The 13,849-nt window shown below is 34.6% G+C and overlaps 2 protein-coding genes across 3 annotated transcripts; both read left to right on the top strand.

The window, feature by feature from the left end:
- The first annotated feature begins 4,092 nt into the window (after positions 1-4,092).
- On the top strand, positions 4,093-8,829 carry LOC21387262 (aspartate--tRNA ligase, chloroplastic/mitochondrial). Of its 2 annotated transcripts, none has more exons than XM_024165111.1 (15): positions 4,093-4,532; positions 4,639-4,782; positions 4,899-5,008; positions 5,421-5,532; positions 5,617-5,688; positions 6,179-6,270; positions 6,539-6,659; positions 6,777-6,899; positions 7,081-7,276; positions 7,370-7,554; positions 7,650-7,721; positions 7,862-7,960; positions 8,058-8,138; positions 8,277-8,334; positions 8,467-8,829. In XM_024165111.1, exons 1-15 carry the CDS (start codon positions 4,155-4,157, stop codon positions 8,634-8,636), a joined length of 2,013 nt encoding a protein of 670 aa, XP_024020879.1. In that variant the 5' UTR covers positions 4,093-4,154; the 3' UTR covers positions 8,637-8,829. The 2 variants fall into 2 exon arrangements, with proteins under 2 accessions (XP_024020879.1, XP_010095637.1); XM_010097335.2 differs by having other exon boundaries at positions 7,367-7,554.
- Positions 8,830-11,353: 2,524 nt separating this feature from the next.
- Positions 11,354-12,316, top strand: LOC21387261 (agamous-like MADS-box protein AGL62). Its single transcript, XM_010097334.1, has one exon. It carries the CDS (start codon positions 11,354-11,356, stop codon positions 12,314-12,316), a length of 963 nt encoding a protein of 320 aa, XP_010095636.1.
- Positions 12,317-13,849: the final 1,533 nt, after the last annotated feature.

Below are 13,849 nucleotides of genomic sequence, written 5' to 3'. Positions count from 1 at the left end.
AATTATATCTGCATCCTTGAGTACTATTGATTCTCTAATGGATAGTGATTCATAAAACACATTCATGAACCAGAGCGCTCTTACTAATCCAAATACCGAATCAACACTCAAGAGAATTATTTATCTGCTTCTTTCTTAAGAAGGAATGGATTCCATCTCGTATAATAACATTCTCAGCTACCTATTTCATTATGTCTCCAAAATACAAGGAATAGGATTCAGGGTCTCAGAATCCATACCGAGTAAATCAAAAGACATAAATCCATAAATAGGAGTTTGTTAAGAACTCAGGATTAAGATCATCCTATATATGACCATCGATAGACTCAATCAGAATTTCTATGCTTAACGAAAATTATTAGAAATTCATATTGTGTCTGTGTCCTTGTTCCACATAATCTTATTATGCGAAATACACTCATTCAATATCTCGACATATTAACAGTGCGGATAACACCGTTCCATTCTAAATGGGAATGACATGTATTAATAATGTTTTAATTAAAGATTCTGAATTTTAATTAAATTCATCATGAACAATGTTTTTGATTATTATCCTTAAACACTATCCTCTCGTATATAACACTTATATACTATGTTTAAGGTTACATAAATAATCACAAAATTTTCATTTGATATTCATAAATATATGCACATAAAATGATGAATAAACTCTTTTATTAATTAAATAATAAATATCCTATTATATCTCATGCTTCTAGGACACTATTCCCAACAGCAAGTAATATGCAAGGTGAGGTCAACGGTCTTAAAGCACTTAACATTCATTGTTTTGCTCATCAACTTCAATCAGCTCTTGTAGTTATGGCAAAAGAACACATTCAAATTGCATCACTCTTTAGTTCAATTGCTAGTGTGGTGAACGTTGTTGGAGCCTCAGCTAAACGTTGTGATATTCTTTAAGATAAACAAGCTACAAAACTTGCCGAAGCACTTCAAAATGGCGAGATTTTAAGCGGACGTGGTCTAAATCAACATACTTCTCTCAAACGTTTTGGAGACACCCGTTGGGGTTCATATTATGGTACTTTAATTAGTTTGATTACCATGTTCTCATCTTTAACTGAAGTTCTTGAGATGATTGTTGATGATGGATCAAATTCTGAACAAAGACGTGAAAGACGTGAAGCAAACCATTTATTGGAATTAATGCAATCGTTTAATTTCATATTTAGTCTACATTTGATGAGAAACATGTTAGGAGTGACAAATGAATTATCAGTAGTATTACAGAGAAAGGATCGGGATATTTTGAATGCAATAAGCTTGGTAAAAGTATGCAAACAACAATTCCAGATGATGAGGGAGAGTGGAGATTCTCTTTTTTTATCAAGTCTCTTCATTTTGTGAAAAAAAATAACATTAGAATTCCCAACATGGATGATATTTTTATACCTCGAGGTAGATCAAGACGCAAAGCTCAATAAATTACCAATTTGCATCACTTTCGTGTGGAGCTATTTTATTCAGTCATTGATATACAACTTCGAGAGTTAAATGATCGTTTCAATTAGGTATATACTGAATTGCTTCTCTGTATGGTGTGTTTGTCTCCCATTGATTTATTCTCTTCTTTTGACAAGAAAAGGTTGATTTAACTTGCTGAGTATTATGAAGATGATTTTTCTACGGTAGAACTCATGACACTTGATAATCAACTTGAAACTTATATCATTGATATGCATTCAAGTAAAGAGTTCATGGAATTGGAAGGCATTAGCGATCTTGCACACAAAATGGTCGAGACAATAAAAAATTTGGTATATCCATTGGTTTATCGGCTGTTAACTTTAGCACTTATTTTATATGTTGCTACTGCTACTATTGAGAGGGTATTTTCTGCTATGAATATTGTCAATAATCAATTACGCAATCGAATAAGAGATCAATGGATGAATGACAGTTTGGTTGTATACATTGAAAAAGAAATTGTTGATCATATTGATAATGAAGTTATTATGCAACGCTTTCAAAATATGAAAACTCGACGATGGTAATTGTAATATATTTTATAGTTATTGAGAAATACTATGGTAATATTTTTTATATTTACTGTTGTTCTATTTATTTGTTGTAAAATATGCTTTATGCCCCCACCGAAATTTTATCTCGGCTCCGCCACTGTTTGTGGTACACTAAGTCTCTGATAATAATATTTTATCAATAAGCTCGTCATCATATTCTAAATCAAGGTGATGTTCATGTCGCACACAAATGAGAAAGGTCAGCTGTTTGAATCTTAAGAAGAGATAAGGTCGTTGTTAATCAAGAGACATTGTTGGACACTCATCTTGATCTATCTTGTAGAGATTTTAATCTTAAAATTTAAAAAAACAAAGAAACTTGTAAAAAGAATTTAAAAGATAAGATAATTTTGTGTCAAAATATAAATTTTTGTATTACTATATCTTATACAATTATAATGGCCTTGTATATTTTATATTATTACGATACAGGTCGGGAGTTCCCGCAAAGTTTTCTTTTACTAGAGTTGATCAGTTGATTTGCTCCCATATTTTCAACAAAGTTACAAGTTACGAGTTACAAGGTTAAAATATTATTACGAAAACATTATTTAAAAAAGGTATGAAAAAAAAGGAGGTTAAACAATTTCATGCGGTATTTTTAAATATGTTCTCAATATAAATTCTAATAAAAAGGTGTTAAGTGGGTTGGATTCCATATTTTGTTGTCCTTTTCTTACAAAAATGTTAATAAAATAAGTTAAGTAGAACTAATTTAAAATTTAAATAACAAAATTAGAATTTTAAAGTTAAAGAAGCTAAGTAGAAGTATTTTAAGAGATATGGAAGCAATTGATCATATTTAAAGTTAAAAAAGCTAAGTAAAAGTGACCTTTAAGTTTGGGGATATGGAAGTAATTGACCATAATACCAATAACTTATAATTATATTTTGTAAAAATTATACTTAAACACTTACTTCATGAGGTATCTTTTCATCATTCAAATTGTATTTTGAATGAGATCACTAATCATCACTTAATAAGGTATATGTATAGGTCATGCTGTTTTCCCTTTAAGAAGGTCTTATACTCGGAATAATATCATACGATACTAACTAAAAGGTGAATTTAAATATGAGACTCATAAATGCCATTTACTTCTTATTAGTGTTGATGTTAGCACTATTAGTTTTTTAAAACATTTTTCTTACATTGTTATGCACGTATGTTTTGTGTGTTGCTTATTACCTCTATTTCAGAAATTATAGTAAATAATAAATTTTTAAAATTAAATTAAGTAAATAATATATTTTAGAATATTTGAAGTAAATAATAATAAAAAGATGTTTTACCTCGTAAATTTTTTATTTACAATAGATTTACGTGGTAAAATTTTTTGATCACGTAACTTTTAATTCACTGCAATTTACTTTAAATAATTTCAAAATATGTTATTTATTTCAATTATTTATTATAAATTTACTATTTACTTCATATCTCTCTGTATTTTATGTAAAATTTATATTCATATTCTCAAACTTGGTATGAAGATTCGTGTCATGATTCGAATCATAGTTCGTGATTCGTTATAGTGTTTTCTCTTATAAAAAATATACGTAAATCGAAAATAATTTTAAATCATGATTATGAATCTGTAAACTAAACGTCCACTAATTTTATTAAAATATTTTTTTCTTATAAAAAATTTAAATTTCAAACGTCAAAATTAATAATTATAATTTAAGGGTCCGTTTAGTTCGCTGATTCGAGTTTTTAATTCGAATTGAGATGTGATTTTATGTGAGAGCTTTTTACTGTAGCAAAAAAGTTAGATGTGATTGTTTGTGAGAGTTTTTTACTATAGTAAAATTCAAATTCTAAACTCGAATCAGCGAAATGAACGGAGCCTAAGTATACTCCTAATATTTAGCAACAACAATGCTCCAAGCATTAAATTAAAAAAAAAAAAAAAAAGAAGATTGTGTCACAAGGTCACACGTGCTTGCGTTGTCGACGCCCACACTCTAATCCTCCTCTCCAAGTCTCTTGATCAATCAAGCCAAGGACTTTGCTTAAACCCTCCAAAAGCACTTCTTTATCCTCAGACGCACAGAAAGCCTCTCTCTCTCTCTCTCTCTCTCTCTCTCTATCTCTCTTCCGTACACGCCATGTCCGTCTTTCTCAAAGCTTACCCTCTCATACCCCTTCGCGCCAAACCTCCATTCACTCTCTTCTCCTCCGCCATTCTCAGACCTTTGTTACTCCCCAAAGTTCTTTCCCAAAACAGAAGTCTTTTTGCTTCCGCTTCCTCCATTTCACCTTCCAATAACTCTTCTCCTCCTCCTAACGAAACCCTAATTCAGCCCCCAAAGCCCCCGCTTTCTCACAAGGAAACGCTCGATTGGGTCAAGCCAACGGGATTTTGCGGCGAACTCTCCGTCGACGACGTCGGAAAACAGGTCCGGCTCTGCGGCTGGGTCGCGCTCCACCGAATACATGGCGGCCTCACCTTTTTCAATCTCAGAGATCACTCTGGTGTCGTCCAGGTTCGATGTTTGCGCTTCTTCTAGGCTCAGGGCTTTCTGTTCGTGTTCTCGGAAATTTTCCCGGGAAAATTTCGAATTAGGTTTTGATTTTTCTTTGTTTTGGAAGGTTACTACGCTTCCTGATGATTTTCCCAATGCGCATTCGACGATTAACGATTTGAGGCTCGAATATGTGGTTTCCGTGGAAGGTCGTGTTAGGCAACGTCCGAACGAGTCGATCAATAAGAAAATGAAGACTGGTTACATAGAGGTATAAATTTCTCTTGTGCGTGCTTATATTTGTCTTTTCGAAATTCATTCTCTGTTTCTTTTTTATTTATTATTTATTTTTTTATCATTTGTTCTAGCATTCTCTGTGTGTGCCAGGTTGCAGCAGAGCATGTTCAAGTACTAAACACTGTGAAATCAAAGTTGCCTTTCTTGATTACTACTGCGGATGACGCAAAAGAGTCTGCCAAGGAGGAAATCCGCTTAAGGTAATTTCTTTTTTCTTCAGATTTGTTGGATCATTCTCGTTGTTTCTATTTATTAATTGGTTCAATAAGATTTCTTTTTAACTTAGCGGTAAAGGTTCTTCTTTGAACTTTTAAGCAGCAATTACAAGCTACTAATGTTGCTGGTTGCCTATTTTTGCTTGTGTTGTTTTGAATTTTTGTTCTCTCATTGCAAATAGGATTTGATTATCAAGAAAAATGAATAAAGCCATAAAGCTTTAAACTTCTTCTTCTTCTTAATTTTTCTTTCACACTGGTCGTCACTATATGTAGGTGGCTCTGAAATGATCTCCTGTAGTTTAGATAGTATTCTCATTCCTTTTCGCCTAGGTTATCTGTTGGAGCTATATAAGCTAAAAGCACTGCCACTTACTGCTCATATATGTTTTGATAGATATCGATGCCTTGATCTACGTCGACAACAAATGAAGTTCAACATAATACTGCGTCACAATGTCGTGAAACTTATTCGAAGATACCTTGAGGATGTGCATGGTTTTGTCGAGGTACCCTCCTTTATTATTGATTCCATAACTAAAATGGTTCTTTAAGTTCTTTGATCCTGATTTTGGCTCATGGTTATAAGGTAGATTGAGACTCCAATACTCTGTAGATCTACACCAGAAGGTGCCCGGGACTATTTGGTCCCCTCAAGGGTTCAGGTACTTTACCTTTCATTTTGCAATCACCAAATTAAAACCTTTTTATTTACTAATAAATTGCTATTAAATTAATAAATACTTCTAATCCAACTTCTGGGATATTATTTGAAGCATTTAAGTATTTCCATATTATATCGGGAATGTGCTTTGATGATGATGATGATTTAAGTATTTCCATATTATGTTCTTAATTTAATTGATGCACCACCCGTGGCTTTGTGCATTATGATATGCAAAATTTGTCTATTTAGTTTTACTTTTAGAGAATTCTGTAGAGGTACCGACAATTTGATTAACGGTTCACTCATTGAATTGGAACAAAATTTGGTGAAAAATTTTGTTAGAGATTTGACTCATTTTTAGAATTATTTAGAAATATTGAAATGCTCAAGTATGTTGGGTGAAGTATAGCTCTTGCTCTTACAATCTCTTGTGGGTTGGCTACTTCCATTTTTTGTCATTCTGATTTGGTCTAATATGTAATTTGAAGCCAGGAACATTTTATGCTTTGCCTCAAAGCCCGCAACTGTTCAAGCAAATGTTAATGGTTTCTGGTTTTGATAAATATTATCAAATAGCTAGGTAAGTTCTTCTCTGGCTTCGTGATTGCGGTTGTTTTGATTCTACATTTAATAGGCCTTCTTCAGTTGTGCCTTGAGCTTTATGCTTTCCTTCGTGAAACTCATTAGTCCTTGTAATTATGTTGTGCGTCTTGTTTTTTCTGTTGTAAATAGAATTGAGTAAGGTAAAATTTTCATGTTAGAGACCTTTAGCATGGTCGTTATGGAGGAAGAGATTCTTTGTCCAATTGTTCTAGAAAATTGTGATTAAAGTCCCTCTTCTAATCCAGATGTTTTCGGGATGAAGATCTGAGAGCAGACAGGCAGCCTGAATTCACTCAGCTTGATATGGAACTCGCTTTCACCCCTTTGGAGGACATGCTGAGGCTCAATGAAGATTTGATTAGAAAGGTCGGTGCAATTGATTTATGAGTGCATATTAAATTACCCAGGCTTGTATTTTATCTGTCTATGCATTTTTCTGCTGTCTGGTTCTTGGGTATGATCTGAAAGCTGCATGTGCTGCAGGTTTTTCTGGAGATTAAAGGTGTGCATCTACCAAACCCCTTCCCTAGGCTTACATATGCTGAAGCCATGAGTCGATATGGTTCAGATAGGCCTGATCTTAGATTTGATCTTGAGCTTAAGGATGTAATTATCTCTCCCTTGGCTTCTCCATTTGTTCATAATTTATCTGCAATTCATGGTCGTTTCTTTTCTTTTCTTTTTTTGGTTAAAATGTTCTTTAGAATGGTTTTTGGTGACTTTGGGGAAAAAAATATGTAAATATACATATATCGTTGTTGTTAAATACCTTTTTTTGGTGCTGCAGGTGTCTGATATATTTTCAGATTCCCCGTTCAGGGTTTTTTCAGATACCTTGAAAAGTGGGGGGATTATCAAAGTGCTATGCGTGCCCTCAGGTGCTAAAAAGTATTCAAACACAGCTCTCAAGAAAGGTGATATTTACAATGAAGCTATACAATCTGGAGCAAAGGGTTTGCCTTTCCTGAAGGTTTTGGATGATGGTATACGTAATTTATTGTAATTAACTTTTTTTTTATTGAGAGGATAGAGATTCTACATTTTGTTTTACCATTGATAACATCTTCTTGCAGCAGAAGTTGAGGGAAATCCTGCTTTAGTATCTAGTTTGGATCCAACAAATAAAGAGCAATTCCTGACGCATTGCTCCGCTAGACCAGGTGATCTAATCTTGTTTGCAGTAGGCCCTGACTCGTCAGTTAACAAAACTTTAGGCCGACTTAGATTGTTTGTAGCACATGAGCTTGGCTTGGTTGACGATGTAAGTTCTGTACTTTGTGCATCAGTCATCACAGCTTTCTCTTCCTTACTGTCTGAGATCTCATACCCCTTTTGTGCCCTTTTTCTGATATTTAGTCCAGGCATTCAATTATGTGGGTGACCGATTTCCCAATGTTTGAGTGGAATGACTCAGAGCAGAGGCTTGAGGTCTGTCCCTTTTGTATTCTTTACTTGTGCATCCTTCCTCATCTCTTTCTTTTCTTTTTTTTTTTTCTTTTGGTTTCTTTGCGACCGAGTAAGTTTTGCCGATATGCCTATAAAAAGAAAAGTAAATCCTTCTTTTGCAGCCCTTGCATCACCCCTTCACAGCCCCAAATCCGGAAGACATGGAAGATCTGTCATCTGCTCGTGCTTTAGCTTATGACATGGTTTACAATGGAGTAGAGGTGAGTCACACTTGTTTGGAAGCTGCTAGTTTCAAGCATTAGATAGGACATCTCCTATTTAACGAAATAGTTTGCCTTTCCTTTCAATGATCGATAGATCGGTGGGGGAAGTTTGAGAATCTACAAACGCGAGGTTCAGCAAAAAGTTCTGGAAATCATTGGCATCTCCCCTGAAGAGGTAAATCTATTGCACTATATTTAAAATTTCCTTGTCAATGTTATAATTTGGTTCACACGTTTGCCTTGACTATCCGTCCCACTTTGGCCTTTGGTATATGAGCATTAACAAACACTCTGAGTAATGCTTTGTCTACAGGCTGAAGCGAAGTTTGGCTATCTTCTCGAGGCGTTAGACATGGGTGCTCCCCCACACGGTATTGACATCTATTGCTCGGCCATTGGCTGAAATTTAAATCATAATTATTACTTTTATCCGCATCGACGATTACTTTTAATTGAATTGTAAAAAAACAAAAAAACAAAATAATAATAATTTGCTGGTGCAGGGGGGATAGCTTATGGATTGGATAGATTGGTGATGTTGTTGGCGGGTGCCAATTCCATTAGGGATGTCATAGCTTTCCCTAAGACACAAACTGCACAATGTGCGCTCACTAGAGCACCATCAGAGGTCGATCCACAGCAGCTGAAAGATCTTTCTTTTCAGAGACATTAAAGTCATTCTTGTTCATTGATTGACAGATGTTTTAAATTATTCATGACCCAAAAAAAAAAAAAAAAGTTATAGATAAACATTAAAGTTGCGGGTTTGTTGTTCCTTGACGGTGATTGCACCAGAATAATTTTGTGACCCGCCTTGTGATTTCTTTCTTATTGTTAATTGAAGAGATTAAATTGAGTGAATAAAACAATTTTGATCTTTCATGTCTAGTCCTTTGACAGCCAAGGAAAAATAACTGCCTTGTAATTTCATTCTTACTGTTAATTGAAGATTAAAGTGAAATATAATCAAATTTGACATTTTCGTATCTAATCGTTATGACCAACGATAATGTTAAGTAAAGGTCTGTCTTTAATTACGAACCAAGGAAAATGCAACTTGATCAATTTTATGGAAAAATAAGGTAATTCTTTTTAGATAAAATTACGGATTCTACATTCTTAAATACATAACTCATTAAAAGTATCACTTCTAAGAAAAATTCTATCCCATGATTACTTAGAGTCTAAAAGTAAAAATATATGGATTAATATTAAGGGATAGAAATAAAAATAAACTTCATTTTAAGAGTTATTCTTAAATATTGTCATATTTTCTGCCACGTCGATTGTCTTCTCAGCCTCAGATAATACAATGTAGACTCATTGTACTACTTAGTAAAAGTTCTAACAAAATTTACAAGAAATAAAGAATTAAGAATTTAGAATATGTGTGTATCTCTATGTCATGTTTATCTTATATAATCTAATGCAATTAAAATAAAGAGACTTTTTCTGGTAGTCTCTGTAAAAATAATTATCGGTAATTCCTTACATTTAAGTCGTCTTTGTATTAAAATCTATATGTTCTACATATTTTTTCAATCTGATGTGATTTTGACCTTATCTAGTGGTTAAAAATTGAGACTATCAGTAGGGCGGACTACCGGACAAACTCCTTAAAATAAATCTAGTGATACTATTTTTTTTTTTTTTAAAGTTTGAACCTTGATAATAATTATTGAATATACAAATTTCCTCTCTACTCTTTAAATTTCTCCTTTTCTCTCAATTTCTTCTTTTCTTCTCTCTTTTTAATCTATCTTTCTCAAATATTTGGTCCTGCATCATCGTATCAAAGAAGATCAATAATATAGGGAATACTGATTACACGATTTACCCGATCAAAACTCATTTTTGGACCAATTGAGCACCGAGTGGAAAAAATATTGCTAATGACAATACGTTAATTTTTTAGAAAATAAAATAAAATAAACTCGAGATAAGCAATTTCTATCAAACGTATTAAATATCTCCTTACTGGCACTAAAATATGTTTCCAAACGAGATGCATTTTCTTTCGGAAACTAGAAATAAAATAAATTGCACCTATTTAACCGCGACAATTAATCATATAAACCAGTTGTAATTTAGTAGGAAATTTATGAAAACCATAACAAATATCATTTGTTTCACATCTGTCGACATTCTTGATGTAAATTAATTCCATTATTTGGTCATGAGATATTATCCGTTTGTGTTATCAATGTTGTAACTTAAGAAAATCCAGATATCTTAAATTACTTATTTTGTTTCCCCATCGGAGATAAATGTTTCATCTTTCCATTTCCACAAGCTTATATTAATTCAGAAAACTCTTCGTTATACCTTATTTCGAAGCAATCAGAATCATAGTTAACATACATTATGCAGGAAAAAAAATATAAGAAAACCCCATTATTCTAGTAACTTGGAATTGTATACTATCTGAATTTGTCTAACTGTTTTGTTTGTGACATCTGCCATCTTCTTTTTTTGTTTTCAGATGAAAAAGTAAAAACCAGAAGAATTCTATTTAGGATTAAATTCTCGACTAATTTCAGGAAGGCTAACATATGAAACCCGTGTTTAGTTATATTATTTCACTGTAAAAGGCCCCATAAATAAGGAAATGATCTATCAACTATCAGTTTCCGTTTGCTTTTGCTTTGCTAATATAGCACCACTATTACATAAATCTTTACTAATATTGTATATATAAATAAATAATATCGTACACATGCGCGCGCCCACACACACACACACACACACACACACATATATATATATATATATATGCACATGTGTTGCAGATTGTGTGCGTCGAAGACGTAGGAGAAATATAGGACTACATGTCTAACAATTTGTATATAAAATGTTCCTACATTATACATATATACACATTCATATTTTTACAAATTAACCTTTAGCGTACGTTGAATATATGCCGAACAATTTAAATTGTATGGCACTTGCAATATATAATTTATATATTACATATATTTGTATAAATTTATACACACACATACATATAAGTACTGACAACTTACATGGCAGTAATCGAGTACTCATACACTGCGCCTAGACATGAAAGATAAGCAATGACTGTATCCTGTTAAGTTTATCATTAAATTTTTTAATGAAAGCCGTACCAAAAATGTCGAGAATCCAGAAATTCTAATTCAGCCAAAACTAGCATATTAGTAATTGTATACAGGCTAAGAAATATTGTATCAACCATATTAAGAAAAATTGACAGCAAATGATAAAATCATCACAGTGCACAAACACTTCCAAAATCCCTATAAAAACCCCCCTCTCAGACATTAAACCCCACAACATTATTCCTTAATCTCTCCATTGCTAAAGTACTAATAGCGTGTTAGTGTGATATTAGTACTACTAATCCAAAGAATGGAGAACAACAACAACAACGACAATCTGAGGAGAGGGAACCGGGGACGGCAGAAAGTGGAGATGGTGAAAATGAAGAACGAGAGCAATCTCCAAGTCACCTTCTCGAAGCGCCGCTCCGGCCTCTTTAAGAAGGCGAGCGAGCTCTGCACCCTCTGTGGCGCCGAGATGGCGCTGGTGGTGTTCTCCCCGGGGCGAAAGGTGTTCTCCTTCGGCCACCCGTCGGTGGAGGAGGTGGTGGAGCGCTACTCCAACTGCCAGCGCTTCATTCCCGCCGATCAGATGGTCTCTGCCGGCGACGTCTCAGGCGTCGGCACCGGCGCCGGAAACGGGACGCTGCAGTTGATCGAGGCCCACCGGAACGCCAACCTCCGGGAACTCAACGCCCAGCTGGCGCAGGTGATGGGGCGACTCGACTTGGAGCGGAAGCGCGGCGAGGAGATGAGCAAGCTGCGGAAGGCGAGCCAGGCGCAGTGCTGGTGGGAGAACCCGGTGGATCAGCTGGACATGGAGCAGCTAGGGCAACTGAAGAAATCCCTGGAGGAGCTCAAGAAAGTGGTTCAGCACCAGGCCGACCGGATCTTGATGCAAGCCTCCGTCGCCGTCAACAACGCCTCGTCCGTCATCGCCTACACCCCGGTTCCTCCTCCTCCGCCACCGCTGCAGACACCGCAGTTTTATCCCGCGGTTGGTGGCTCTGGATCTGGACAACAAGGAGGAGGGAATATGATGGTGGTGCCTCATAATAATAACAATGCTAATACTAATAACATGACTACCAATATGATCAATATGAATGGTGGATTCAGTACTAATAATAATAGTCCTGTCCCCGTTGTTAATAATCATGGGATGATGAACATGGCTTCTCTACCGCTTGCGCCTCCGCCACCGCCGCGGCAGAACCGTCATTCTCATGGATTCAACAACAGCATTGGATATGGCCGTGGTGGGTATTACTGATCCATCGATCAATTTTATACCAACATCTTAGATTAATATTGTTATACACACAATTCCTGATATGTTTTTCGATTATATCCCATTGCGATTTTAGTACTTGTGTTTATGATCATATGAAAAGGATAATATCGGAGAGAAGGGAACAAAACCAACCAACCAACCCACCCTAGAAAGATCGCGTCTTATAATGTTGTTAGTCTGTTGATTTGTTTTTGGGTCTGCCAGTCAGTCAGTCAGTGTCGTGGGCTATCAATTCTTCTGATTTTACAGTGTTGCCTGGATTATTATCCCAACTTTTTGTTTTGTCTTTATTATGTCTCTGATAATTAATTCAATAAAAGGTGGCTTGGGTTTACATTTTATACATTATTGATCAATTTCTGTGCAATAAATCTTATATACTGCCATGGTTAAATCTGTGAAGTTTCAGTAATGATTCTGGTGTTTGGATTTTTCGGAGCAAAGATGATATCCTGAGGAGTTTTTTTTCATAAACGGCGGCCGCACGTCATATTATATTGTATAGTTTAATGATAAGTGTAATATGTATTAGGGTTTAGGGTTTTCATCAAAATTTGATCAATTTGTTACAATTTTCTTTTAATTTATTACGTTTTGATTCCGGATTTCTCCTTTTTCCGGGTAAAGAGAAAACCTTAGGGGGCGTTTGGTATGAGGTAATCATAAGAAATCATATTCTCAGGAAAGTGATGCAGGGTAATATGATTCCTAAGAATAATACATTATTGTGTTTGGTTCCATACAGAAATCTTTCTCAAATTCCTAGGAATATTACATTACTGTGTTTGGTTGTGCATGAGAATGTTGTTAATTAAAAAATATTTTTTTAAATGAATAATAATAATAATAATAATAATTTTATTATTATTATTACTATTATTATTATTATTATTACTATTATTATTATGAGATTCCCATGATTTTGAGATTCTTGGGAATTTGAATAACACCTTATTGGGTGGGATTAGGATTACCCCAAAATGGGGTAATGTGAAACCCATGGGCTTCACTTTCCTGAGTTTTAAAAAAGTCTAATAATTGTACCAAACATGAGAATCTGAAAGATTTCCATTTCCACCCCTATGATTACCCCATACCAAACGCCCCCTTAGAATATGCTAGGGGAAAAAAGATTTCATAGGATTACCTATTTATGTTTTTTTCCCATTTTAGACCATATGTCCTTTTTAATAAATCAAGAGGTTGTTTGGTTGGGGGATTCGTACCCCAATTCAAATCATGGTTTATGGTTCGCTATAGTGTTTTCTCTCACAAAAAAATACACGTAAATCGAAAATGGTTCTAATCTTATGATTTTTATCCATGAACCAAACGTCTCCCAAGTCTATAATCTGCCTTCTAGAATGTTTCTCTTCTCCAGTTGCTGGCCTTCATGCCTGAGCCCTTCTCCCTTTAGTGAGTATAAGAGCGGGGAGTTCATAAAAAATATAATTCTCAGTCCAAACTGCATGCAACATTTCCCTTATATATCTTTTGACATAGCGACCGTTC

Source organism: Morus notabilis, unplaced genomic scaffold, assembly GCF_000414095.1.
Source record: "Morus notabilis unplaced genomic scaffold, ASM41409v2 Scaffold1100, whole genome shotgun sequence".
Taxonomy (NCBI): Eukaryota; Viridiplantae; Streptophyta; class Magnoliopsida; order Rosales; family Moraceae; genus Morus; species Morus notabilis.
Note: the sequence above shows the minus strand (reverse complement) of the source record. Positions and strands in the feature narration are given on the sequence as shown.